At 38.6% G+C, this 26,791-nt stretch overlaps 1 protein-coding gene across 1 annotated transcript in view; it reads left to right on the top strand.

The window, feature by feature from the left end:
• EYS (EGF-like photoreceptor maintenance factor) overlaps positions 1-26,791 on the top strand; it is a 765,120-nt gene that overhangs the window by 326,701 nt on the left and 411,628 nt on the right. The window contains exon 25 of the mRNA XM_087882471.1: positions 2,982-3,181. Within this exon, the coding sequence (XP_087738597.1) occupies positions 2,982-3,181 (200 nt within the window). The remainder of the gene's footprint in view (positions 1-2,981; positions 3,182-26,791) is intronic.

Here is a 26,791-nt window from a genome sequence, read left to right as displayed (position 1 = left end):
ATTAATAAATCAATAATTAAAGTTGGTTATAGATCAGGGGTAGGCAATTAATTTTCCCAAGGGGCCACGTGAGAAACTGAGAGCTTGTGGGGGGCCAACACCACCACCTCCAGCCCCTGATACCACCATCTCACCACTGCTACTACCACCCTACCCTCCACCCCCAATGCTATCAATCTCTGCCACCTACCACCGATACCTCACCTCCTAATGCCAACAGGGACCATCCGCGGGCCATAAAATGCCCAAGTTTGGTATAGATATACGAAAGTGAAGAAAGTGTAAGTGAAGCTTAATACACAGGAAATAGATGCTGTATTGTTAAAGAAATCTTATCTCGAACAGAGCATTATTCAATGTTGAGGAAAATTTCACTGTGCCTGAACATGCCCAAATGCCGTAATGGAGAGAAATACTTTTCATCATTTTCTAAAAACAAAACTTTCCACTGGTGTTGTGAATGCATTCTTAATGGTGGTTTGCAAACTGCACACTAGAAGCAACAATGTAAGCAGTATAAACAAAAGCTTTATAGATGGGTTTTTTTTTTATTGCCAATTGCAGATGTCATCCACACAATGCACCAAAGTCTTCACTGTTCTTAACTCTGTGTTGCATTCTACAACACCACTCCTTTAAAAAAAAAAATGTGTATATAGGTAAGATTGCACAAAAGAAAAAAAAAACCTATTGAAAGGAAAGGAGTCTGCCTGAATGCACAGAAGTCCTGAAAATTGCTTGTAAAATGTACATATTAAGGAAAATAGGCATAATAAAAGAGAAATGGGCATTAGTGTGAATTTTCACAGATTTTTAAATTATCTGCAAAACTAAATATATTAGACTTTTGATCCCAAATATTTGTTTCTGTTCTAAAGTAGTTACAAATAGTGAAGTAGAGAGTAGACACTCCTTAAGATCTGCATCTTAACTAATTGGAAAACCTGTGGAGAGTGTTCCATTTACTGTAGTCCTTGCTGTGCCACAGATACTGTGTGTGTGTGTGTGTGTGTGTGTGTGTGTGTGTGTGTGTGTGTATGTATATGTATCCCCCCCACCTCTGATGTTGTGTTTTACCTTCCTTTTGGGAATGTAACTTGTTTGATCTGCATGTATTATTTCAGAAACACAATTCCATAGACATTCAGCTAATATTGTAGTGAATATCTTACAATCAACATTCAGCAGAGAAATTGTTCTGTATGATTGAAGTTTCTCTGGACCTCCTCCTTTGTAAATCAAAGTTATGCACGCTTCTTGAAATTGTTTGTGTCTCTTTAATTGAATTCATTGTCCAACAGTTATTCCTATAATTTTTTAACAATAGTAGGGTGCCAGCCAATACGATGGGAAAAAAATACAAGGAATACAAGATAAAATGCTATGCAATTGATGTAATATTAACTATTATGCAACCAAAGAGCACAATAAGACAATTGATGAAAACAATAAAAAATGAATAATTGTATAGTAAAGTGAATGCAGAACTTCAAAGAAGAAATCACAGTACAACAATAGGGAGAGTAATGGGAAAAAAAATCAATAATGTTTACTCCAATCTGCAATTTAAGGGAAAATTAGTATAAAATGTTTTACAGCTGTTTTGTAATGCTATAAACAATTACCAAGATAGACAAAACATATAACAATAAATATTGCAAATACCACAACAGAGAAGGAACATTTTTTTCATATTAGGGGATTACAAAACTCGAATCTACCAGGAAGAATAATGAATATATTCAGAAAATTCTAAAAATGTGAGTTAATAACACAAATATTTCTATTAGGTATAATTCCAGAAAATATAGATGTAAAATGTCAGTTTGCTAAGTTACATACCGACAGCTACAAAGACAAATTTGACCCAATGTGGGAAAATAAAAACCCTGCCAATGATGCAATGAATAGACCAAAACTGGAGAGTATGCAGTGATAGCAAAATTGGCTGTATACTATATATCCATGACAGGAGTCTAACCAAATTAAGCAGGAATGACTTCTTTATATACTATATATCACACAGCATGTGAAACTTACATCTTTGGAATATAGTTTATGGGGAAAGAATCATGAGACCAATTTAAAAACAGACAAAATGACTTACAGATATTAGCAATAACTCCTGGTGTTCAGAATAAAAGTGCAAATATTTAAGTTAGTGGGTGGGAAACAAAGGCAAAGGAAAAACATTACTTAAAAATCTTTCTACAGATGTGTTTTTTTTCCTTGCTTTATATTTGTAACTTTCTACAATCTTCGAAAAGCTTAAATAAATAAGTAAAGGTAAAGGTTCCCCTCACACATATATGCTAGTCGTTCCCAACTCTAGGGAGCAGTGCTCATCTCTGTTTCAAAGCCAAAGAGCCAGTGTTGTCCGAAGACGTCTTCATGGTCATGTGGCTCGCATGACTAAACATCAAAGGCGCACAGAATACTGTTACCTTCCCACCAAAGGTGGTCCCTATTTTTCTACTTGCATTTTTCATGCGCTTTCGAAATGCTAGGTTGGCAGAAGCTGGGACAAGTAACGGGAGCTCACCCTGTTACGCGGCACTAGGGATTCGAACTGCTGAACTGCCAACCTTTCGATCGACAAGCTCAGCATCTTAGCCACTGAGCCACCGCATCCCTCTAAATAAATAAAACTATATAAATCAGGCTTGGCAAATTTGTTCATCCTGTCATCAATGTGAAGGTTACTTCCCCTTCTTTCATTGTTAGAAATGGAAGTGGGTTAGATTTCTAGGGATTAATCTTCCATTCTTGTCACGTATTACTATAAAAATCTATAGCCAACATATACTCAAGCCTACACTTATTGACATGAGAACAGTGGCTTAATTCAAAGACATAAATACAAAACGATTTCCTGATGAAGAGTAGAATTCTTGGTGCCAGATAGAATAGAGATCTGTTCCCACAAAGCTGTATAATGCTTCAAAGCTCTGAGATCAATTTATTATCATTTATCTCATCAGGAATGTGAATCATCCCCTTGCCTTAATGGTGGCTCTTGTCAAGATTTGGTCAATGCATTCGAGTGCATTTGCTTGAGTGGATACAGAGGTGAATTTTGTGAGGTGGATATTGACATTTGCACTGAACTGCTGCTGAACTCATCCCTCTGCTTCAATGGAGGGAAATGCATTGACGGCCCTGGAAGAACTTTTTACTGCAGGTCAGTTGTCTGCTTATCTATAACCAGAAAAATCCATATAGATTGAGTTGTTTGTTGCATAGTTTTTTGCAAAACAAATTGAAATTTATGGGGTTTTTTATAAAGGCTATGGAATACAGCAAAGGGCTAATTATTTTCTGGAGCTTCTTGAATGGTACTCCTTGAGCTTAAACAATTCCTTCATTGCTGAGAACTATCTAGAATGATTATGAGTCATTCCTATATAATGATTAAGGCTCTTGGTATCCAGTGATTTAGTGGCAAGAACTGATATAATTAGCTCCCATCAGAGAGCTGAATGTATTTGTGTGGTTGCTAAGAGATGACAGTTACTTGATGCTGCATAATCAATCCATCAAAACCAGGAATTATATAATTTAAGTGGTTGAAATCCAACTCCTGTCATCCTGGTCAATGGTTAGTGACTAATCAGTGTTATCTGAATGACCCATAATCAGATCAACTATTTTCCTTGAATGTTAGCAATAGCAAGCAATAGCACTTAGACTTATATAACACTTCACAGTGCTTTACAACCCTCTCTAAGCAGTTTATAGAGTCAGCATATTGCCCCCAACAAATCTGGGTCCTCATTTTACTGACCACAGAAGGACAGAAGGCTGAGTCAACCTTGAGCCTGGTGAAATTCAAACTGCCAAATTGCAGGCAGCCGGCAGTCAGCAGAAGTAGCCTGCAGTACTGCACTCTAACCACTGCACTGCCACGGCTCATGTTGCTCTAAGAAAGTTGACAATCTATGTTTCTATCTTGCCTTTCCACCAATGAATAGTACTCTAGATCAGGGATCACCAACTTTTTGGACCTCAGGGACCACTAAATTCATAATTTTAAATCTCACGGACCACTAATATGATCTGCCTAATGACCAGCTGGGTGGTCATGGCTAGGTGGGCATGTGACTGGGTGGGCATAGCCAACTCGATGTCACTCATGTCAAGGGGTGCCTCACCAGCCTCTACTTGCCCCTCCCCTCCTAGACACTCCTTGCCTGCCCGCCCAGGCTCCTTAGGGCCCCACAGGAAGCAGTTGTTGGAGCTAAGCAGCCACCATGAGAAAGAGTTGGCAAAACAGCTCAGTTCAAATTGGATCTGACTGAGAAGGAGGCTCAGCAGAAGCACCTCACTGAGGACTATGAGCATAGGCTTTCCAAGCAGAGGGAAGAGCTGAGGGAGTACAAGGGCAGGTACTGGCGCCTGGAGGCTCAGTGGGCTGAGATGGTCAGCAAGTTCCAGGCCATGATGTAGTCCCACTGGAACAAGGTCCTCCGGCTCTTTGCTACCAGCGGCGTTTCCCTCCAGACTTTGCCCAAAGCCCTGCACCAGGAGGCTAAAACAGACCCCAAGTCGGAATTTCTGTCCCCTCCAACCCACACAAAAAGACCCCGAAGGGGGAGACTCTCTGCAGCAACACAAACGTTCATTGCATGTATCTGGCCCAGGGGCATAGTTTGAAGATCCCTGATTTAGTGCAATATAAAAATGCAAATAATTTTTCTGTGGACCACCAAAATTTTCTCATAGACCACCAGTGGTCCATGGACCACCAGTTGGTGACTGCTGCTCTAGATGACTAACAAAATTGCAGACATGACTGTGTCTTTAATTACCAGTACATCTGAAATAGGAATTCATATATAAAAAGTTTAGCTTTTTTTTTCCCTTACAGAAAAAAAAAATTGCATGCCAATTAAACTCATCCTAATTTCAGCTGACCAGAATTCTCCAGATGTTTGCATGGGAGCAAGAAACCCAAGACTGCCTGCAGCTTCTGAATATAATGCTAAACAGAGTTTCTATATGAGTTGATTTATTAAAAAAGCAAGTACTTTTAGAGCTTGAGAAACTTTTGTGACATGGTATCATCCTAGCTCAGTTTTACATAAGAAACCATTGTCCTGATATTATTCTCACAGGAAACTTGTGTTAGGTGATAACTGTTCTCTCCAGCATGGTAATTGGCATGTAATTGCCATGCTTTCCTCCTATTCAGACAAAACACCGGTGACAAGATGAAAAAAATGACAAGGACAGGAAGTCCTTGTCCATGTGTGTATTTTATGTAGAAATCAGGATGCATTCAAATCGCTGAAAGCCTTATAATAGGAGGCATCGTCTATGGTGCCTCTGAGAAGGTGGGTGCGGGTTGTAAAAATTTGACAGTTTTAATTAAACAAGAGTCACAATGCAGTTCATAAAATCAGATCCATAGAATTCATTTTATTTACTCTCGAAGGAGGATGTTCAGGATTACTGCCTAAATGGGCAGAAACAACAGCGGCAGATTGGAAAGCAACTCCTCCCTTGCAAAGCTTTGACGTGATGGAGATAATGGGGTTGATGTGTGTGAGTTTGTGTGTACAGGTCTGGATTGGGTTGAAATGAAAATATTTATTTTCACAAAGCTTTCAACATTCTCTAGGCTGTTCTAGGAGGTATTTGTCACATTCTCATTGCATAAAGATAGTATTGTGAATTTTACTTTGACTTACTCGCATCTCGAAAAAACTAGATAAAACACCCCATAATCCTCTGGTGACAATTTTCTGTGCAAAATACCAATATATTTCAAAAGTATTATATTTCACGTTTCCATTATCTATGTTGCACTTTGAAATAAAGCTGAAAGGAGTTCATAATTTTATTAAGTACAATTATTAAATACAAAGCCATCTTTTAGTGGATTATGATTCTGTGTGGCAATAAATAGCATAATATATTTAATTGCACCACTAATCTGTAAATGAAATTAAAGCAAAATTCAGGAGGAACTACTTATCCTGCCTTGCATTTGTCTTTGTGAAGAATGACAATTCTATGTTATTCAGTGTTATTACACTCCTTCTTTTGTACCTCAGTTATCTTTTTCTTTAGCTTCATACGCTTCATTTACCCACTCAGTACTTTAATTTTCTTGGTTGCAGTGATCCAATTATGTAAATGACATCACAAGATACCTTCCGATGCGACATTGCCAACACACACTCTTAGCTGTTTAAGCAAATTAAACAGTAAGAGAGGAAATCAAGAGAAGGAAACCAAGAATCAAATAAAATATTTGATGCCATGTAATTTAGACTCATAAGACATTGCTCAATACTAAGATCGGTTTCTATTATGTAGTAATTAGAAAAGTGTTTAATTCAATTGGTTTTAGAGACAGTACTAGAAGAGTGACTTAACTACTTGAAAATGTTCACCTTCTAATTCCAGCTATATTTTTTCTGATTGATGTAGCTTCAGAAAACAAAAATGTAGTTTATTGCTATTGTCTGTTAATATATATAATCATGTCATATATAGATGGCAGTTGTATATGAGGAGTCTTTAGTACAAGGTCATGTCACAAAAGTGTTCATTAATTGGAGGGAGGGAGGGAGGGAGGGAGGGAGGGAGAGAGAGAAAGAGATGGGGAGAGGGAGAGAGGGAGATTACATTTGGGAAAACCACAAATAAAATTATAAAAAATTATATATTTCTCTGAAGAATTCTTGGGGAATCTAGGGTAGAAGACAACACCTAACGTACTTACCAAAAAAAACCTGATAAGATCCAAATGATTGTTTTTGTCTATTTATTGATTGAATCACTGAGGGCAAAAGCCCAGATGAAGGTTTCAAGACTACTTATATGGGAGGCACAGTTTAGAAGGCAATTACAAAGGCAGTTACTTTGCAACTGTTGAAGATAAAAATATGTGATTAGATCTCTATATTTTAAAACATTATAATACAGTTTGTTTATTTGACTTCCTTGTTCTGTTGGGAGATTCGTTGTGCTGTTGAGTAATAAAACTGTTCTAGGAGTTTCACATGTCCTTAAGATATCTGTTCCCCTTTGATAACCTGGCATTTCTCCTAGATCAAAAGGGCACTTAGTAAACCTATCAATTATAATTTACTCTAAGTATTAGAGTACAAACGAAAAGGCGCTAAGTAATTTATCACTTATGTTCAAGTTTTTTTTCCCCCTCAGGTTGTGTTTTGTTGCAAACGGATCTGCTTTAAAGATGAAAAGTTTCTCCTGCTTTGCCCGCATAAATTATTTTCCTTGAAAATACTGCCATGGTGAAAAAGCAGATGCTAGGATACAATTTTGAAGGCTAATAAATCTTGCAAACATAGCATGTAGCTTCTTAGAAAGTTCTGAATATAGAATCTGTTCTATTTACAGTTAGTTCTTACAACCGCAAATAGCATGAAAATTTCCATTGCCAGGCCAAGTGGTTGTTAAGAGAGTTACATTGATGATATGACTTTTTTTTACCACAGTTGTTAACTGAATCATTGCAGTTGTTAAGTGAATCATGAGGTCACCAAGCAAATCTGGCATCCCCCCATTGAATTTGCTTGTCAGAAATTGGCTCAGGTGGTCACAAATGGTGATCACATGACCCTGGGATGCTGCAACTGTCATAAATTCAGTGTCAGACCTGGAAGCCATTTTTCTACCTTTGGCCTTCAGGCTTCAGGCCTGCCACAAATTCTACTGTAGGAAAATGGGAGGGGGGATTGTATAGAGTGAAGACGATATGTAGTCAAAATAAAATTCTTTATAAGAAGTCAAGGCCATTGTGCCTTGCAGTTGTGTTGAGAAGAATGAGGAGGTATCTTCTGTTTTGGAGGGTATCTGATTGGACGTGTGGTGGACTTGTGGGTTAGGGGCAAGGTCTTGAACTTTCTTTTGGATGTGGAAAACCTGGAAGCTCTCAGATTCGGGTTTGCCCAGATGTTCCAATATGACATCTCTAATAAAAGTTAGCTTTGAGGAACTTCAAGCCTTGGAGTGTGATTTTGTTAGGGGTGTTACTTGGAATCCTGACATTCAATTGCCAAGTGCCTGAATGTTGATCACATGACCATGGCAGGGGTGGATTCTACTTATCTTTACTACCGGTTCGCAATGGGGCCACTTGCGCATGCGCTCTTCTGCGCATGCTCAGAAGCTTTCTGATGACATCAGGGTCAGTGGGCGGAGCCTCCCGCTGGTTTTACTACTGGTTCTATTGAACCAGTGCGAACTGGGGGCAGCCCACCACTGGACCATGGGGTAATGTAATAGTCGTATGTCACTTTTTTCAATACCATTGTAACTTCGAACAGTTACTAAACAGATAGTTTAAGTTAATAAATTTAAGTTAAGTTAAGTTAAGTTAAGGACCATTGTATTATAAAGACAAATTCTTCAAGTCACTTATTATTGTGTGTGTCCTATATTATAGCAAGGAATACTGCAATAAACTCTGCAGGAGGCTGCTCTTGGAGACCACTCAGATGCTACAACTTGACCATAGTTTAGTAACATAAGTAATTATGGGCACATCTCAGTATACCCATGTTACGCCAATACTACACACAGAGAGACAGACTGGTTATCAGTGAGCTTCTGAATGTTGTTAGAAGAAAAAAGGTTCTGGATTTAAATGCAAACTGGATTAGAAATAAACATGCTAGGCGATTGCTTGAACAGGAAGGTGTTTTTTTATTTGACAGTTTAATGTGGAGCACAGAAAATGAAGTTAGACTACGATGTTAGAAAGCTGAGGGTGATAGTACTTACAGTAACAATGGGCTTTGATACGAAATATGTTAGATTGAGGTTTTCCTGCCTTGTGGAAGGTCCGTTCCTTATCCTGTGGATGTGGGTAAATCTCTTTATTGGTGTCAAATTTGTGAGGGATCTGGCATCAGGGTGTAGTCTTGTGACAAGAGATTTCTCTCATCATGAGTGGTTTCTGGTTTATGTTTGTATGCCGGTGTTGGCTGACTTCCTGGAGAGGCACACTTAATCAATTTGAGCCCAAGGGTCAATGCTGGCAGAGAAAGTTTAAGCGGTTTCCCAAAGATGTTTTTTTCAGGAGGCAACTGGACTTTCTTGTTTTTCTTTTGAAGACATTTCACTTTTTATCCAAGAAGCTTCTTCAGCTCTGACAGGATAGTGGGGAATGGAAGGATTTATACTCCTTGCAAACACTGGTCATTTGCATCCTTTTAGAGGGTCCTTGAAGCACTTGGAGATTTATCTGTATCCTCAGGGTCACCTAAATAGTGCTCCTCTACAAACTTTAAGTGGTTTCCTTGTAACTTTAGTTTGAAGCTTGCTAGCTGATCACAGGTGGCCAGGCCTGACATGCGATCTGACGAAAACAGGAGTGGGTGCCAGAGGGACTTACATTTTCCAACCATGTAATTCCATATGTTGGTTACCATGTATAAGTCTTTCATGTCAGACTAAATGGGACCTGACCTGGTTAAGTGAGGAGCAATTTCCCTCTCAAAATTTTCCCTACCCCATAAAACAGTAGTGGGTTTCAATTTAGTTTGCTACCGGTTCACTCGTGTGTGCACGCACGCTCGCTCATGACACTTCTGCGCATGCACAGAAGCGTCCGGACAGGTGGGCGGAGCCTCCTGCTGCCACCACTACCGGTTTGCCCAATCCAGGACGAACCGGTAGCAACCCACCACTGCCATAAGATCCATGAAAGCAGATACCTCTATTAAGCAGATACTTCTGTCTTCTCTGTCTCTGTCTCTTACCTCTATCAAGCAATGTCATCTGATGGGGCCTAGGAAGCACACCTTCTCTGTTGCAGTGACTGGCCTCTGGAGGATCAACCCCCTGAAAGTTCAGGCAATTTCAACTTATAAGCTTTAGAGCTTTAAATTCTGCCCCACCCAGGTTGGTGTATAGAGTTTGTCTGGGCATGGTAGGATGTTCTGCTCTTATATTAATTTTCTCTGGTTTTAGGTATGGATCGGCTTTAATTGTACTCCACCCAGAGTCAATGTTGTTGGGGAGCTTTATGCATCTCAATTATAAATAAATAATTTAAATCTAAATTATAAGTAAATAAACTCTTCCTTTTTAGCCAAAGCTATTCTTGATAATATAAAGGAATTAAACAAAAAACTAATTTTCTGATGGGCAGAGCTTTTTCAGATAAAATTACCATTGTAATGGCCAACCTCCAAGCAATGGAGGTTGAAGGGAGCATCAAAAAGAAGACATGGTGCCAATAGAATATGGCTGCATAAGGAAGGGAATTAAGAGTCCAGGTACTTCACAGCAGGATCTGTTAAAATTAACTTGATGACTACTAGATAGGAAACTGGAGTCTTTAACCTTTGCAAAAGAATACAGTTTTAAATGAGCTGGTTTTATGGAAAAGGACAAGAAATAATTAAATGGCCCTGTAAATGTATCATTTGCAGTTCTGCTAAAAATAGATGCTGTCTATAACTCTGAGCCACTTTTTCCCTCTTAATGGCTTATCTGTATCACATCACACAGTATTTAAAAACATTTTAACTCAAGAGGGAGGAGAAGAAATCCAGTGACAGAATTTTGACAGGGATACTTCTGGTAGGAAGTTAAAAATACCACGACCCAAGGAGGACCTAGGACAGTGAGGAGAAATTGTAGGAAGGTTGAGCAGTGGAGCCATTTGAGCTAGAACTCGGGACAAAAGCCGTATGTGCACACTCTAGAACAGGGATGCCAAACTCAAGGCCCACAGGCCAGATCTGGCCCATGGGGTGCTTAGATCTGGCCTGCGGGGCCACCCTGGAAACAGCAAAAGACTGGCCTGTGGTGCCTCTGCCAGTGAAAAACAAAGCTCAGGAGGGCCACATGTGGCCCTCCCCAGTTTTGTTTTTACTGGCAGAGCGCTCAGGCCACCACAGGTGCCCCCAACATGAGTGACATCGAGCTGGCCATGCCCACCCTGGCCATGCCCACTCTGGCCCCCTGAGGTCAAACACAACCCTGATGTGGTCCTCAATGAAATCGAGTCTGACACCCCTGGTCTAGAACATGAGACAAAACATGTTTGGATGATATTGGCCCAAGGAAGCCCGGGTGAAGTTAATGCTTATTTCATTCCCATCCCATGCTAATCCATTATGAGAGGAAGAGCTGATAGGGTACATCCATGTTTCTGCCTGCCTGCCTGCCTGTCTCCATCCAGCCATCCTACATAAAACAAGATCTTTACTAGGCCTATAGGTGGTTCCAATCATGCCTGATGATCTTACAGATCTATTATGTTAATGATGCTATTATTGGAATGAGTTTAAAATGGACAATGGCACATATCCAATTGTGTTCTCTCTCTCTTTCTTTCTCTCCCTCTCTCTACCTCCCCCCCCTCTTGTTTTTCTCTCTCTCCCATAAAGAACATATAGTTGTTGCTTTTTTTTTAAAAAAAAACACCTTTTCTATAATATATCATGAACATAGAAACAGCTACAGATGAAAAATATGAAATATTAGGAAGAGAAAACAATTGTTATTTGATTGAAGGAAATATAGATGACTAAGTAGAGAAGGGTCTTTTCATGCCCATTAAGTCTGTAGTCTAAAACACTTTGGTTGCACTTTTGGGGGGAAAAAAACTGCATTCCCTCAGTGCTTTGGAAAAGGAGGGTGATGGTAGAAACCCCCAGAGTGTAAGGTGGAAACAGTATAAGTCTTTAACTGTTTTTTAGTGTCCCCCCCCAATTGTTTTGACTGTGTTACAAAGGGCTAACGTCACAAAAGACATCTCCAGAGCCACACAATAGGCGCAAAACTCAGTAGCACAGTCCAAATTTATATGGATAAGACCCCTGACATTTTCAACTAAAAAAAGAAATAAAAAGCAGGTGATAGAAACCTTCTTCTTGAACCTGTTGTCAGCTTTAGTAGATAAGATGGAAGTAAGTGAACCAGCGGGTTGACCTGTTGTAAGAAAGCTAAAAGCAATTCATTGTTTCACTAGCTAACCTTCTGAAATGAAAACCTTTTAGAAGATCACACTGGAATTATAATATTCAGAAATTCACTTTCAGGAATTGGGGAATTTAGTTCAGCAAGAAGGAGAAACATTTCATACTGTAAATTGAACAGTTACAGACTTCTCCAATATGGCCAGTAGCTGCTCATATATTTGCCAATAAACTTCATTATTTGCTAACTGTTCTAAATCAGTTTATTCATCTTTGAATCATAACAGTTGCTCTTGCTTTCAGAGATTAATTTGTTTGGATATTTAGCAAGCAATACAATGGGATGGATGGATGGATGGATGGATGGATGGATGGATGGATTGATAGACAGACAGCAAGAAAGAGAGAGAGAATCATAGACACAAATACACATGATGTAAAGGTAAGGGAATCCTCTGGAAAATGTTTCTTTAAAAAAAAACCTTAGGTCTGGAATTTTCTCAGTAGATCATCATGCACTTTCATATTCTATAGATTTTTTAAGGGTTATATCAAAAGCAATGTTTTTAATTCAGCCAAATATCATCTGTAAAAAGAGAGATGAGATCCATTACTGTGCTTGACAAAGTACTTACGGGAGCCACTCTTGTCATCTTTCTCTTTAAAAAAGTTAAAAGCATCAGGTTTTCTATATAAAAAAATTAAAATTAAAATTTTACATTTGGTATTTGAGAGCTGCAAAACACTTATCATTGCAGTGAAAATAAATCCCTGCCCTTGCATCTCTGTGGCAAAGAATATGGCAGTTAACCCTGAAATTCAGGAAGAAATTATATGAGGATGCTGAAGAAAATTGCAGCCCTGAATCCCATTCTTTACCTTCCTTCCAATGGAGGCCTAAAACATCTTGTTGCAATAGGCACTGAATCTCATTGAATATTCTGGAAGAGGGAAGACGAAGACGCACAGACTGGTTGGCCTGTGCAATCAGTCCTGATTTGATTTGTATTCAAGATTTAATACTGAAAAGGGCATACTTCAAATAGTCTTTTTAATTCAGGATTCGAGGGGCAAACTGATTCAATTCAAGCCACTTCAAGATTTGAAATTTAATTTTTTAAAAAGGTTATCTATAGGGGATAATGGAAAAACATAGACTGACAGCAGTTTTTTTCATTTTTTGATAGCATGAAAATAACAGGGTTAACAGACCCTTTAGAGGACACTGATCCTGACAAATTTCAGTTGGGTATCTTAAAAGATTTCAAATTATTATTTTTTTTAAAAAAAAATATTCCACTGGAGCTCTTTGAAGCAGATATAGCAGGAATGAGTAAAGGTCAGCAGAACAGTCTATACATTTTCCAAAAGCGACATTTAGTTTTGCTGAATCTAGGCAGCAGGTTTCCTGTGCCAATTTACATACATACAAACCCATCATCCTATTCTCCTATAGGGTAAGAAATATTATGAACATTAAAGGAAAGAAGGAAGAAATAATGAACAAAACAAAATAAAGGCAAGAAATGAGAGGCAAAAATAAACAAGAAATCTAACCCACATCTAATTTAATCCACATCTAACAGTATATCTTTGTAAATTTCTAAACCTGAAACATTTCCTTAATTCCGCTATATTTATACAGTGCTTCATGCATTGCCTTTTGTTCTTTAAATTTCTCAAGCCTCTCTTTTTAAGAATATCAACAACTCCATCTAATTACTTTTGCAGTTTCCCCTTCCTCTAAATCCATTCACTCTTCTTTTCTATATTTGTTTTGTTCTTTCATCTTTATTTATTTATATCCTGCCTTTATTATTTTTGCAAATAACATGGCAGCAAACATATCCAACACAGTTTCCTCCTCCTATTTCCCCACAACAATCCTGTGAGGTCGATTGGGTGAGAGTGACTAGCCCAAAGTCACCCAACTGGCTTTCATGCCTAGGACTTAAACTCAGGGTTTTCTGCTTTCTAGACTGGTGCCTTAACCACTAGACCAAACTGGCTTTCCATATGACCAGACCACTTCAGTGTATTTCCTTCATGCTGGTAACTCACTTTAAGTTCAGTTCGTGTTCATTCAGCATCATTCATTTTTTATCTATCTCTTCATGTTTTACTATACACTCTTTTTAAGTACCCCATTCTCACTGCATTCAGCCTGCTTTTATGCTTCTCCTCATTCTCGCAATTCTCATTTCCATATAACAAAATAGGCAGAAGCATGTTCTTATTAAACAGACACTATTACTTCTTTGGATAAAAATGCCTTCTTCATGGCAGACCATGTTATCAACTTTCCGACTGTGAACATCTTAACATTTTGCCTTCCATTTCACCATTTTCAGTAAATATTCCACCAAATTATATAAATTCATCCATTGGTCTAGGGCCGTGATGGCGAACCTATGGCACCCGTGCCACAGGTGGCACGCGGAGCCATATCTGTGGGCACGCGAGCATTGCCCTAGATCAGCTCCAGGCCGCATGCATGCACAGGCCAGCTGACTTTGGGGCCTTTTGGGCTCACTGGAAGTTGGGAAACAGGCCATTTCTGGCCTCCAGAGGGCCTCTGTAGGAGTGGGGAAGGCTGTTTTTGCCCTCCCCAGGCTCCTAGAAAGCCTCTGGAGCCTGCCAAAAGTGAGGTCGCAGAGGGGGGTCGCACGTGGTTGCATGGGGGGCAGGGCGCATTGAATTATAGGTGTGGGCGCATGCGCGCTCGACCCCCCCCCATGCTCCCCCATGCTTTTGGCATGTGATGGCAAAAAGGTTAGCCATCACTGGTCTAGGGCTTGTTTGCTGGGGTTTTTTTTTTTGTTTGTTTGTTTTTGGTCTAACTCACAATTATTCATTCTATTTCCTCTTTCAGAGACAACTTCTCTAATTTTTAATACATTAATTTTCAGATCCAATATCCTTATGGTATCATACAATTAGCTAACACTTGCTGCAAATCTTTCAACATGGCATAGTTTTCATGCAAAATTACACATACATGGAAGTCCCCAAACAACAAATCTCTAACTTTATCACAAACATTCCTTTTTCATGTATCCATAAATATATTAAGTTGATTTGTCCTATAGTTTTGTATTCTGATCACTGGTTTTGCCTCTGATCCCTGGACTATTACTATTACTATTACTATTACTATTACTATTACTATTACTATTACTATTACTACCGTGTTTTCCCAAAAATAACGCCTGTCTTATATTGTTTTGAACCCTGAAGTAAGAGCTTAGACTTATTGCCATGCGCTCAAAAGTCCTTATTATCAGGAGATGTCTTATTTTGGGGAAACAGTGTATTACTACTACTACTACTACTACTACTACTACTACTACTACTACTATTACTACTACTACTACTATTGGTTAATCTTTAGTGAGATTCACAGCCTTTGAGGCTGGTTAATAGCTCAGCAGCTCGAGTCCTAACCAAGGACCTAGGAACTGTTAAGGTATCGTCGGAGGATGTAAGCTGTTCCGAGTAAGGTGGTTTTTTGTAGAGTCAAAATGTTCAAGTCTGGCAAATTTAGAATTTCTAAATAGTGGGGTAGCCCTTTGGGTATTGCTCCAAGGGCTCCAATTACAATCGGGACAACACACGATTTCTTTTTCCACAGTCACTCAACTTCAATTTGCAAATCCCGGTACTTTGTGATTTTTTCTTGCTGCTTATCTTCAATCCGTGCATCACCAGGTATTGCAATGTCAATGAACCGTACTTTTTTCTTTTCAACTATTGTTATGTCAGGTGTGTTGTGGACCAAGTGCCTGTCAGTCTGAATCCTAAAGTCCCACAAGATCTTGAGTTTCTCATTCTCTAAAACTTTCTCAACCTGATGTTCCCAGTGGTTTTTGCTGTACACAAATCCAAACTTCTGGCACAATTTCCAGTGAATGATCTTAGCAACACGGTCATGGCGTTGTAGGTAGTCAGTTTGTGAAATTTTGCTGCACCCACTGATCAGGTGGTCGACTGTCTCATCTTTCTCATTGCAGAGGCGGCATTTGCTGTTGGTGGTAACATGTTGAATTTTTGCCTTCATGCAGTTTGTGGCTAGGGCTTGTTCTTGAGCTGCCAAAATAAAGCTTTCTGTTTCTTTTTTCAGTACTCCTGATCTTAACCAGTTCCAAGTTAGTTTCTGGTCAGCTTTGCCTTCAATACTTTTCAAGTATTGGCCATGCAGAGCTTTGTGTTTCCAATTTTCAGCTCGCTGCTCAATTACTTCTTTCTTATATTCTGCTTTTGTTTTAGTTGTCTTTAGTTGTTGTTGTTGTTGTTGTTGTTGTTGTTATTATTGTTATTGTTATTGTTATTATTGTTATTGTTATTGTTATTGTTATTGTTATTGTTATTGTTATTGTTATTGTTATTGTTATTATTGATTTGATTCACAGTCTGGGACTGGTAAAAAGTCAACAGTTCAAATCCTAACCAAGAACCTAAGAGCTGTTAAAGTAACATCTGAGTATATATTAAAATTTCCATGTATCTAGGCAGCCTGTTGGCTATTATTCCAAGGGCTCCTATTACTATTGGTACAACCATTGATTTCTTCTTCCACAATCACTCAACTTGAATTTGCAGATTGTGGTATTTTGTTATATTTTCTAGTTGTTTCTCTTCAATTCGTGCATATCACCTAGTATTATAATATCAATGAACCTGCCTTTTTTCTTTTCCACAGTAGTGATATCACTCGTGTTCTGGGTCAGATGTCTGCTTGTTTGGTTTCAAAAGTCCCACAAGATCTTGACGTGTTTATTTTCAAGAACTTTGTCAATTTGGTGTTCCCAGTAATTTTTGCTGCATTCGAACCCAAACTTCTGGCAAATTATTATTATTAAAACGTTTGGATCTTGGAAAGAATCATCTCAACATCAATAGGATTCAGTTGCATCAGAATTTAGTGAGTTAATAGAGGGGACGTTGCAGTAAAGTAGCACAAAAAAAGGATTAGCTCTCTCCTCTTTTTTTAAAAAAAATAATTTTAAAAAATAATCAAACTTTGGCTTAGTACTTATAAGTGCCAGTGGGACATCCACTGACAAATTTAAACCTGTTGAGGCCATTCAGAATTTAAAAGTAAAGTAAAGAGCGGTGCCAGACTGGTACTGAGCACATATTCAGAATACTAGACTGAAATCCAGCTGTGGTAGCAGCCCCAGCAGAGAAATGTTATTATTCCATTAGTACAAAGAAATCAAAGTTGAAGCTCGTGGCTGGTCCCAGTAAAAAAGCTGAAAACATTAATGAAGCCCAAAGCTATATAAGCTTTGCTACTCCAAAAACTCTGATCGGCAGAGAGTTTATTGTCAAGCAAAGTTAATGATGGGTCACATATCAAGAGAGCATATTAAAAAAAAAAATACAGTATAGAATATGAAGTTCAATATTACATGCATGATTTTAAAAAGGGCTGCAGTTTACTTTGCTGTTTTACTTTAAAGTGATCAATTTTATTGATATGAGCCATGGTGGTGCAGTGGTTAAAGTGCAGTATTGCAAGCTAACTCTGCTCACTGCCAAGAGTTCAATCCTGACCAGCTCAAGGTTGACTCAGCCTTTCATCCTTCCAATGGTTGGTAAAATGAGGACCCGGATTGTTGGGGGCAATATGCTGACTCTTTAAACCGCTTAGGGAGGGCTGTAAAGCACTGTGAAGCGGTATATAAGTCGAAGTGCTATTGCTATTTATTGAGTGGTCACTCACGTCAATGTCAGAAAATCCATCATGCCACTCAACCCCTCCCTTTCCAGTATGTTTCATACGTAGAAGGCAGTGTTGGGTTGCTACCGGTTCACCCCGGTTTGGGCGAACCGGTAGCAGAGGCGACGAGAGGCTCTGCCCACCCACCCGGATGTCATCAAATGCGATCTGTGCATGTGCAGAAGCTTCTGCACACACGCAGATGGTGCATGCACATGAACCAGTAGCAAAGGTAAGTGAAACCCACTCCTGGTAGAAGGTGATTCCAGAATCAGTGGAAAAGCCCATCAAATCTGCAAAGCCTTTGAAAGCTTATTAAACACTTTCAGAAACACTTGATTTGATTTGCTGGCTTGAAGCAGATACCCAGCTTCATTTATTACAGGTGGTCCTCACTTAACAACCATAGCTGTGCCTGGAAGTTCTACTGTTAGACATTGTGATCATGAAGCAGGTTGCCAAATTCCTCAAATGCAATCAAGTGCCCACAGAGAGAGAGCTGTGGCAGTCACAACTTTGAGGATTGGTCGTAATTTTTTTTTTTTGAGGGGTTGGGTAGTCATAACTTTCAACTTTCATTAAGTCACCAGTCTTTAAGCGAGAACTACCTGTAATCTGCTTTGATGGGAGATTTGATTCAAATTTCCCAGGGAAAGAACTGCTTTCAACCGTGTGCAACTTTAGAAGTTGGTAGCTTAGATAGTTTAATTCCAGATCTCGAAAATATTTAGTCCTATCTTGATTCAGCTACAGATAGAAACATTGTTATCACAACTACAAAAAAATACAACCAATGTGTGCTGGCTATGATGACAGATATATCCATGAATATTCTGAATTAAAAGAATTCAATCCTTTTTATATGCCAAGACTGAAGTAAGAATAATAAGAATCATTTAAAAATAAATGAGGGCTAGCACTGATATGTAGATCTACAATTTAATAATAAAGCTATCCTATTTCCCAAATCCTTGTTTTATTGCTTTTATTGAAATGCTACTGTTATTGTTTTAACCAGTCCAGTGGTGGGATTCTGCCGGTTCTAGGGGGTTCGGCCGAACCCTTTGTTAAATTGCTGGCTCGCCCCGCCCCTTGCCCCGCCCCTCTGCACCACTATTTATTGCCAATAAATAGTGGTGGGCGAGGGGCGGGCGAGCCAGCAATTTAACAAAGGGTTCGGTGTTTTTTTGTAATTTTATTGGCCTGCGGAGCTTCAGCATAGGCTAATTAGCCCTTGCTTAGATCGGCTCCCGACTCTCAGCTGATTTGCTCTCAGCTGTTTTGCTCATGGCTGTGCTGCTTGCTTGCAAAGAGTGCTGATTTTTTTTCCCTAGCTATACTGAAAAACGAAACAGAAAGTAAAGCAGGCTGTTGGCTTTGCACGTTGGAAAATTAGGCAGGCAGATTTCTTTTCTTTTTCCTCACCAAAAAAGGTAGGTGCAAACAATGGGAAATTTAGGGGAAAAGAGGAGAGTTCAAGATTTTAAAACACAAAAGAAAAAAAGCTCTATTTAACTAGGGAATTGTAATAATTGAGATACTATTAATTGTATATTGTGTTGAAAGCAGAAATGGTTAAGTTGTGGTTTGGAGGAATATATGGGGGAAATTATTTGGTTTATTATTATTGGTAAATATAATTAATTGATTTGTAAGAAATTGGATTGCACGGAAATAATTGGAATATTCATGTTCATATTGATTAATATACAAAAAAGGTAGTTATATAACTAATTGATTTATATTAAAATGTTGAATTTATATTAAACAACTGTAATATTACATAATTAACCAATGTGAGGATGGATATAAAAAATAGATGACAATGGGAAGGGGTATAATGTAGAATAGAAGGGAAAAATTGAATTTGATTAAGATTAGAGATGAAGATGAAAGGTAATATTGGTTTTTTACAAAAATAGATGAGGAATAAATATGGCAAAAAGGAAATATAGAAATTGTAAATTTAATTGAAATGACTAAACACTGTTTAAATTTGTGAACCGGCCAAATACTCTGTTCAAAGAAAATACATTGTATGTTTGTATGTGTGTTTCTAATTATTGTTATTTATTCATATTTGTTCTCTTTTATTTATCTCTTTAACAATTCATTCTTTATCTTAATATCTTTATATTTGTTTGGGGTTGGCTTTCTTCCCTTTCATCTTTTTTATTGTACAGCAATCTTTCTCCTCAAACCTACCACCTCTCTCTTTTCTTTCCTTCTTACTTTCTCTTCCTCCCCTTCTTCTTCTCTTCCCTACTTCCTCTTCCTTTCTCCTTCTCCTCCCCTCTTCCTCCCTCTCTTATCCTCACTCCTACTCTAATTTCCCTTCCCTTCCTTCATACCTCTCTATTGCTGTATCCTTTTATGCATATGGACTACTCAGAGGGCTGAAAAAAGTGATTTCTGACTGGTCCTCGCACTTTTGACCAGTCCTCGAACTTACGACTGTCCTCACATTTTACGTTTTTGCCCTATCTTGTCACCATGGTGAAGAGAAGCAGTTGTGAAATGAGTGACACGGTTGTTAAGAATGCCGCAACAGGCATAAATGATGACCAGTCATAAGTGTGAAGACGGGTCAAAAGTGCGAGGACCAGTCAGAAATCACTTTTTTCAGTCCTCTGGGTAGTCCTTTTGTGCATATGGACTACTCAGAGGGCTGAAAAAGTTATTTTTGACTGGTCCTCACACTTTTGACCAGTCCTCGAACTTACGACTGTCCTCATATTTTACGTTTTTGCCCTATCTTGTCACCATGATGAAGAGAAGCAGTTGTGAAATGAGTGACATGGTTGTTAAGAATGCCGCAACAGGCATAAATGTGAGGATGGTCATAAGTGCGAGGACCGGTCAAAAGTGCGAGGACCAGTCAGAAATGACTTTTCAGCCCTCTGTAGTCCCTATGCAGATAGCCACGCCCACCGGTCACATGACCAGCTACCCACGCCCATCCGGTCACATGGCCACCAAGCCACACCCCCAACTAAGCCACGCCCACAGAACCGGTTGTAAAAAAAATTGAATCCCACCACTGAACCAGTCGTATCCAATTCTTGGCGACTTTTTAGGCAAGTTCTGTCCATGCTATCAAGCACAGCTTCTTTCAGTTGTTGGATGTTCGTCTTTGAATCAGCTTTGATGTTATCAAGCCGGCGTGTGCTTTGCTTGCCCCTTCTTCTACTTCCTTTGCCAAATCATTCCTTTGGCAATAACTCAAAATGCAATGCTACCACTTCTAATAATAATACTTTATTCCTTAGTGTGCCAGTTTTGGATTTTCATTAGTACTGTACCTTCCAAAACTATTTGGATCTGGTACCTGGTTCAAAAAAGAAAACGGGGGTCATTTATTTAGAAGCTTAGTCATGGTGACTATTATTTTTTATTATTTTATTTATTTATTTTCATCAAGCATGTGTTTTACGACAGATACAAGTGTAAACATAATTATAAATACATAAAAAGGATACGAATAAAAGAAAACATTAGGATATGGATGGTAGGCACACTGGTGCACTTATGCATGCCCCTTACAGACCTCTTAGGAATGGGGTGAGGTCTACAATAGACAGTCTAAGGTTAAAGTTTTGGGGATTTGGGGAAGAAACCACAGAGTCAGGTAGTGCATTCCAGGTGTTGACAACTCTGTTACTGAAGTCGTATTTTCTGCAGTCTAGTTTGGATCAGTTTACCATGAGTTTGTATCGATTGTGTGCTCTTGTATTGTTTTGGTTGAAGCTGAAGTATTCATTGGCTGGTAGGACATTGTAGCAGATGATTTTATGTACTATGCTTAGGTCAGACAGAAGACGGTGAAGTTCTAAATTGTCTAAGTCCAAAATTTTGAGTTTGGTGGCATAAGGTATTTTGTTGCGAGCAGAGGAGTGGAGGACTCTTCTTGTGAAATATCTCTGGACTCGTTCGATTGTATTAATGTCTGATATGCAGTGCAGGTTCCAGACAGATGATAATATTGGGATACATCATGCTTTTCTTTTCTTTTTTTTTTGTAAAAAGTTTTTTTTATTTTTTTAAAACATAAACATAAAATACATCTTTTTAGAACGAAGCATTGATCCGGTCATAAATTGGTACAATCACAAATTCATCTTTAACAACGACTCATCTCCACTAATTATCATCTTATAAAAATAATTAAAAAAATAAAACAGAGAAAAAAAACCCATCATGTTTTTCTTATCTCCCTGCCCAGGTAGACCTCTTTGAGCTGAAGGAGAAACTGTCTCTGGAATTTAAACAGAGGGATAGGAGAATAGAGATTCTGGGGCAGGATGTAGCAAGCGGAGATTATTTGTCTGTCACAGATATCCCTGCTATAAACTTGCATCCAGAATGCTATTGCATTGCATTACATTGTATTTCTTCCAGGCAGTTTTAAAATGAGATTTATTGTCCAATTCCATTGCTATTCATTGGGGCCACGAAAACTACTGCACCTATAGTAAATTGGCTATTCAACATACTGGAGACAAAACCAGAAATCTGTCTTTTCTAAAGGAACAGTCCAGATCATCACAACAGTGGGCTTTTAAAAAAATCATAAAAATTGCTCTGCGGCTTGAACTTCCACACTTATTCACATTCTTACAAATCCTATTCATTGTATTCTATGCCTCAGTGTGACATAATCCTTACTCTAGTAGAATTTAGCCAAGGTCTCCTGTAATGCATATATTCATGTAGCTGAAACATAAAACATCCTTTCTCTCAGTGGCATTAGCGAGGGCTGTTCATTCTTGAAGAAGACTTCACGCTGAAAGAGTGAACTGCAGCTATAGAGGGTAATGGCAAAGGTCATTTTCCAGTCTGAGATTTCTGATCTACTGCACTATGAATTAATACATTTATCTTGGAACTAATCCCATTGGAATAACTCTTTTTCACTGCTGATAATGTAGTAGGGAGCACAACTAAGCACATTGGTCTGCACCGTATAGGGCATTTGTAACTTCCATTTCTTGTTAAACAGAAATCAATTTGCATCTAGATATATTGTGCTGAATGCTCAAAATCTCAAGCATTGTTTGCATATTTAAGTCTTTTTTGCAGTCAGCAGGGCAAACAATATGTTCAACCGTAGCCAAGGTTTATATTATAATTTTCTGCCTGTCTCTCTCTAACATATGCATTGATTTAAAGGTTCATTCTTTTCTTTCTTTATTATTCCAAAAGTCTAGTCCCAATTGTGCACAGGGCAGTGGTTTTTTTACCATCTCTTACAGCTGTAAGATCTGTTGGTGAATACCAAATTGATGCTCATATAGATTTTCTCACTTTTTGGTTGCCCTTTTGGCTATTTTCAGTATTAGGTGGTGATGAATGTATCTCCTTCAATAAGTGTGCATGAGTGTAAATTGCCCTAATTGGATTTATAGTTGGTGCTGGGCTTTGGGTAATAGTGTCAGATGCAGCAAATGGTTGTATTGACCCAGCCTCTGATATTTCCTTGTCTCAAACAATTCTCTACTCCTCTGTTTAATTGTGGTGGTTTAAATGTGCATAAGAAGCAGGGGTGAAATGCTACAGGTTCTGGCTGGTTCACCAGAACTGGTAGTAAAAAATGCTACTGATTCGTCGGACCGGTAGTAAAAAAATGTAAAAAAAAAAAAAGTTCCGAGGATCACGCATCACTCAACTGATCTTCGGAACTTTTTAAAAAAAACTTTTTAAGCATTGTTCTCTGGAACCAGTAGTTAAAAATGCTTTAAAAAGTAAAAAAAAAAAAGTTCCGATGATCAGTTGAACGACACGTGGTCATCAGAACTTTTTTTTTTTTTTTTTACTTTTTTAGCAATTTTTTTTTACTACCAGTTCTCTGGAACCAGTAGTTAAAAAATCTTTTAAAATGTAAAAGAAAGGAAAGAAAGAAATGCACCTAGAAACACTCATAAACTGCCTTTGGAAAATAACTTAAAATGTGTTCTAGATGGGAAAACAGCAGCGTGGCTATTGATCTGAAAGCCACTTTCTGAAATCCTACTATCACTTACAAGAGAACAATGCCATTATCAAGCGAAACTGGAAAAGTGAGAGATTTGCTTCGATTTCTATACATTGCATAACTCTCCCTCTGGTCTTTTCCTGCCATTGGTTACAACCCTGCAACTTCCCCCTTTCTGGTGCAATTGATTAAGGTTAGAAAAGGGGGTGGATTGGAAGACATGATTTCTTCCAGTCCGAGACTTACGGTAGAAGCCTGAAAGCCCCAAACTTCTGTTGTTGCTCTTTCTTTGGGAAACACCATAATGAAGCCGCTTCTCAGCAGCCTCCTGCAGCTCTGGCCTCAAGGATCTGTTTCGGTGAGTGTTACCCTCCATTTAGCCACTTCTGCAGGACTTGTTCATCTCCAGTTAGTTTTCCTTGTGGAGAGAGCATTTTTCCCCAAATGTCCCGTTTGTTCCAGTTCTCTTATACGCTCTTCCCAAACTCCCTTCAAGATATGCAATGCTTTCTTTGGGGAAAATCTTTTGAGGCAGAAGAAAACATCTCTTTTGCAACTTGGATTCTTTTTCCAAGGCACTGTTTCTCAACCTTGTCCACGTTTAAGATGTGGGGGCTTCAACTCCCAGAGTTCCCCAGGGACTGGGAACTCTGGGAGTTGGAGTTCCCACATTTTAAAGTAGCTGAGGTTGAGAAACCCAGTATTAAAGGGTCCAAATATGCCTGTAAAGCAAGGGTGAAATCCAGCAGGTTCTGAGAACCAGCATGCTGGCCCCAGAGTGGGGTGGAAATAGAGATTTTGCAATATCCTTCCCCTGGAGTGGAGTGGGAATGGAGATTTTGCAGGATTCTTCCCCTGCCACGCCCACCAAGCCACACTATGCCCACCAAGCCACACTACGCCCACCAAGCAACGCCCACAGTAAAAAAATTGGATTTCACCACTGATAAGAAGATCTCTCTATACTGCACATGAGTGAAATAGCAGGCATTTGAAGGGTACTTATTCTATAATGCTCCCTTCCATTGGGCTAACTATAGAAACTTGTTCTCAAAATTATTGGCATAAGCCTAGCTTATCCACCACAAAGCTAGGCATATGCAAATTTCATTTTTCATTTCATTTTTCATTTCATTTCATTTTCATTTTATTTTATTTATATACCACCCTACTCCCGAAGGACTCAGGGCGGTGAACAGGCACAAGATAAAACACATAGAATACAAAAATTTAAGAGCAGAAGTAAAATTGAATTAAATCAATTTAGCCCAAGACAAATTTAAAACCCCAGGTTAAGAACAAATTAAAATTTACATTAAAATTTACATTAAAAAGAGAATTGGAGAGGTTAGGCCAGACCAGCCTGGTGAAATAAATAAATGCCAAAACATCTCATACAACAAGGACATATAAACAATACTATATAGCCTATGACTATAATGTGCAAGCTATTTGTTAATAGATGCATCTTGAAAAGGCTAAGTATACCCAGGTACCATAAAGCCTTGACTTCATAATTATATCTGAAGTAACTCCCACCCTTTCCTGTTCTGGCATTGCTGAGAAGTCACTATTAAATCTGCTTTACTCACCCATACCATGCATGTTGCTTTGCAGTTGTTTGGCTATGTTTTCAGGTGTAGTTTTCTGCCTTTAGCTATTTGCTTAATCAATTGTGCTTTGTTACCTGTTTTTATTAATGGCAAGATGAACTACATTCCCAATTCCCAACAGCTCCAATCAATTGGACCGACAGAAATACTGCAAGTTAAAAGTGAGCAAGCTGGAAGAACCTCTGTGCAATGCATAGGTGCAACTAGTCAATTGAATGAACACTATCAATACAACTTAACATTTTATAAGAATCTGCAGGGATAGTGCAATAGATAGAACTTCCTACATGAGTTGATTAGACCAATTTATTTTGGAAGGCCCAGTGAAACATGTCTCCTGAGGGTGTATATATTCTGTTTTGAATTAACAAAATATGGAAAGCAGCATCATTTCTCAACTGAATAAGGCTGAGGCAAATTTTACATGAATGTAAGAGGCTAGAACTGAACTGAAAGATAAGACCAGATCAATGTTACTGTGGCCATTAGCCAGCAAAACTCAATGAGAAAATCTAATATTGCTTTCATGCTGTTAATACAGGGGCGAAATGCGAACTGGTAGCAATGGCAGCCGATGGTTCAGAGAACTGGTAGCGATGGCGGTGCGAGGCTCCGCCCACCTACCCGGTCATTGTTACTTCCTGGTTTTTACCCTCTGTGCATGCGCAGAAGGGTTTGCGCATGCACAGAGGTTCTGTGTGCGCACGTGATGAGTGCACTTCCAAACCGGTTGGGAAAGTAAGTAGATTTCACTGCTGTGTTAATGTTTGTGTGTATTGAGGAGGATGGATGTCTTTTCTAGAACAGACAAAAGAGAATCCAGAATCCTGAGATTAAAAAATGGCATCTTGTTCTACTTACATAATATGTAAATAGCAAAAATAACCAATCCAAGCTTATTATTTTAGGTTGTGCACTATGGAAGAAGCTGTATATATATCACATTGAAAAGTATTTTCCTTTAAAAAAAACCTTAAAAATTTCTTCTACCTCTTTGATATTATTTAAGACTATGCATTAGTAGATGCTGGTTTTAAATTGTAGTTTTAATGAGCTGTTAACAAATCACCTTTGCTATTTTGAGTAAAAAAGTATGGCATGTAGATAAACAGGAACTTATAATTTTGACTGAATGACAAGTATCTGGTATTCCCACAACCAATTTTTCGTCAGTTCTAATGGTAGTATCCAAGTTACGCGTACCTATATACATACTGGAGGGCTCCTAATTTGGTTTTTCATTTTCAGAGGGGCAATTATAACTTCCCTGAAAATAAGACATTCCCTGATAATAAGCCCAATCGGGTTTTTGAAGGCATGCGCTAAAATAAGCCTCCCCCTGAAAATAAGCCCTCCCCGAAAATATTTAAACGCAGAACTGGAAATCAGCTACGATGGCAAGAGGAGACCCATCTTGCTCCACATGTCCCAAAATAATAAGACCTCCCCAAAAATAAGGCCAAGCGCTTATTTCGGGGTTCAAAAAAATATAAGACAGGATCTTATTTTCGGGGAAACACGGTACTCAACTTATGACCACAATTGAGCCCAACATTTATGTTGTTAAGTGAGAAATTTG

The sequence above is a fragment of the Pantherophis guttatus genome, chromosome 1, assembly GCF_059756535.1.
Source record: "Pantherophis guttatus breed Tessera chromosome 1, ASM5975653v1, whole genome shotgun sequence".
Taxonomy (NCBI): Eukaryota; Metazoa; Chordata; class Lepidosauria; order Squamata; family Colubridae; genus Pantherophis; species Pantherophis guttatus.
The sequence above is the reverse complement of the archived record's forward strand: the minus strand, read 5'-3'. Positions and strand labels throughout refer to the sequence as shown.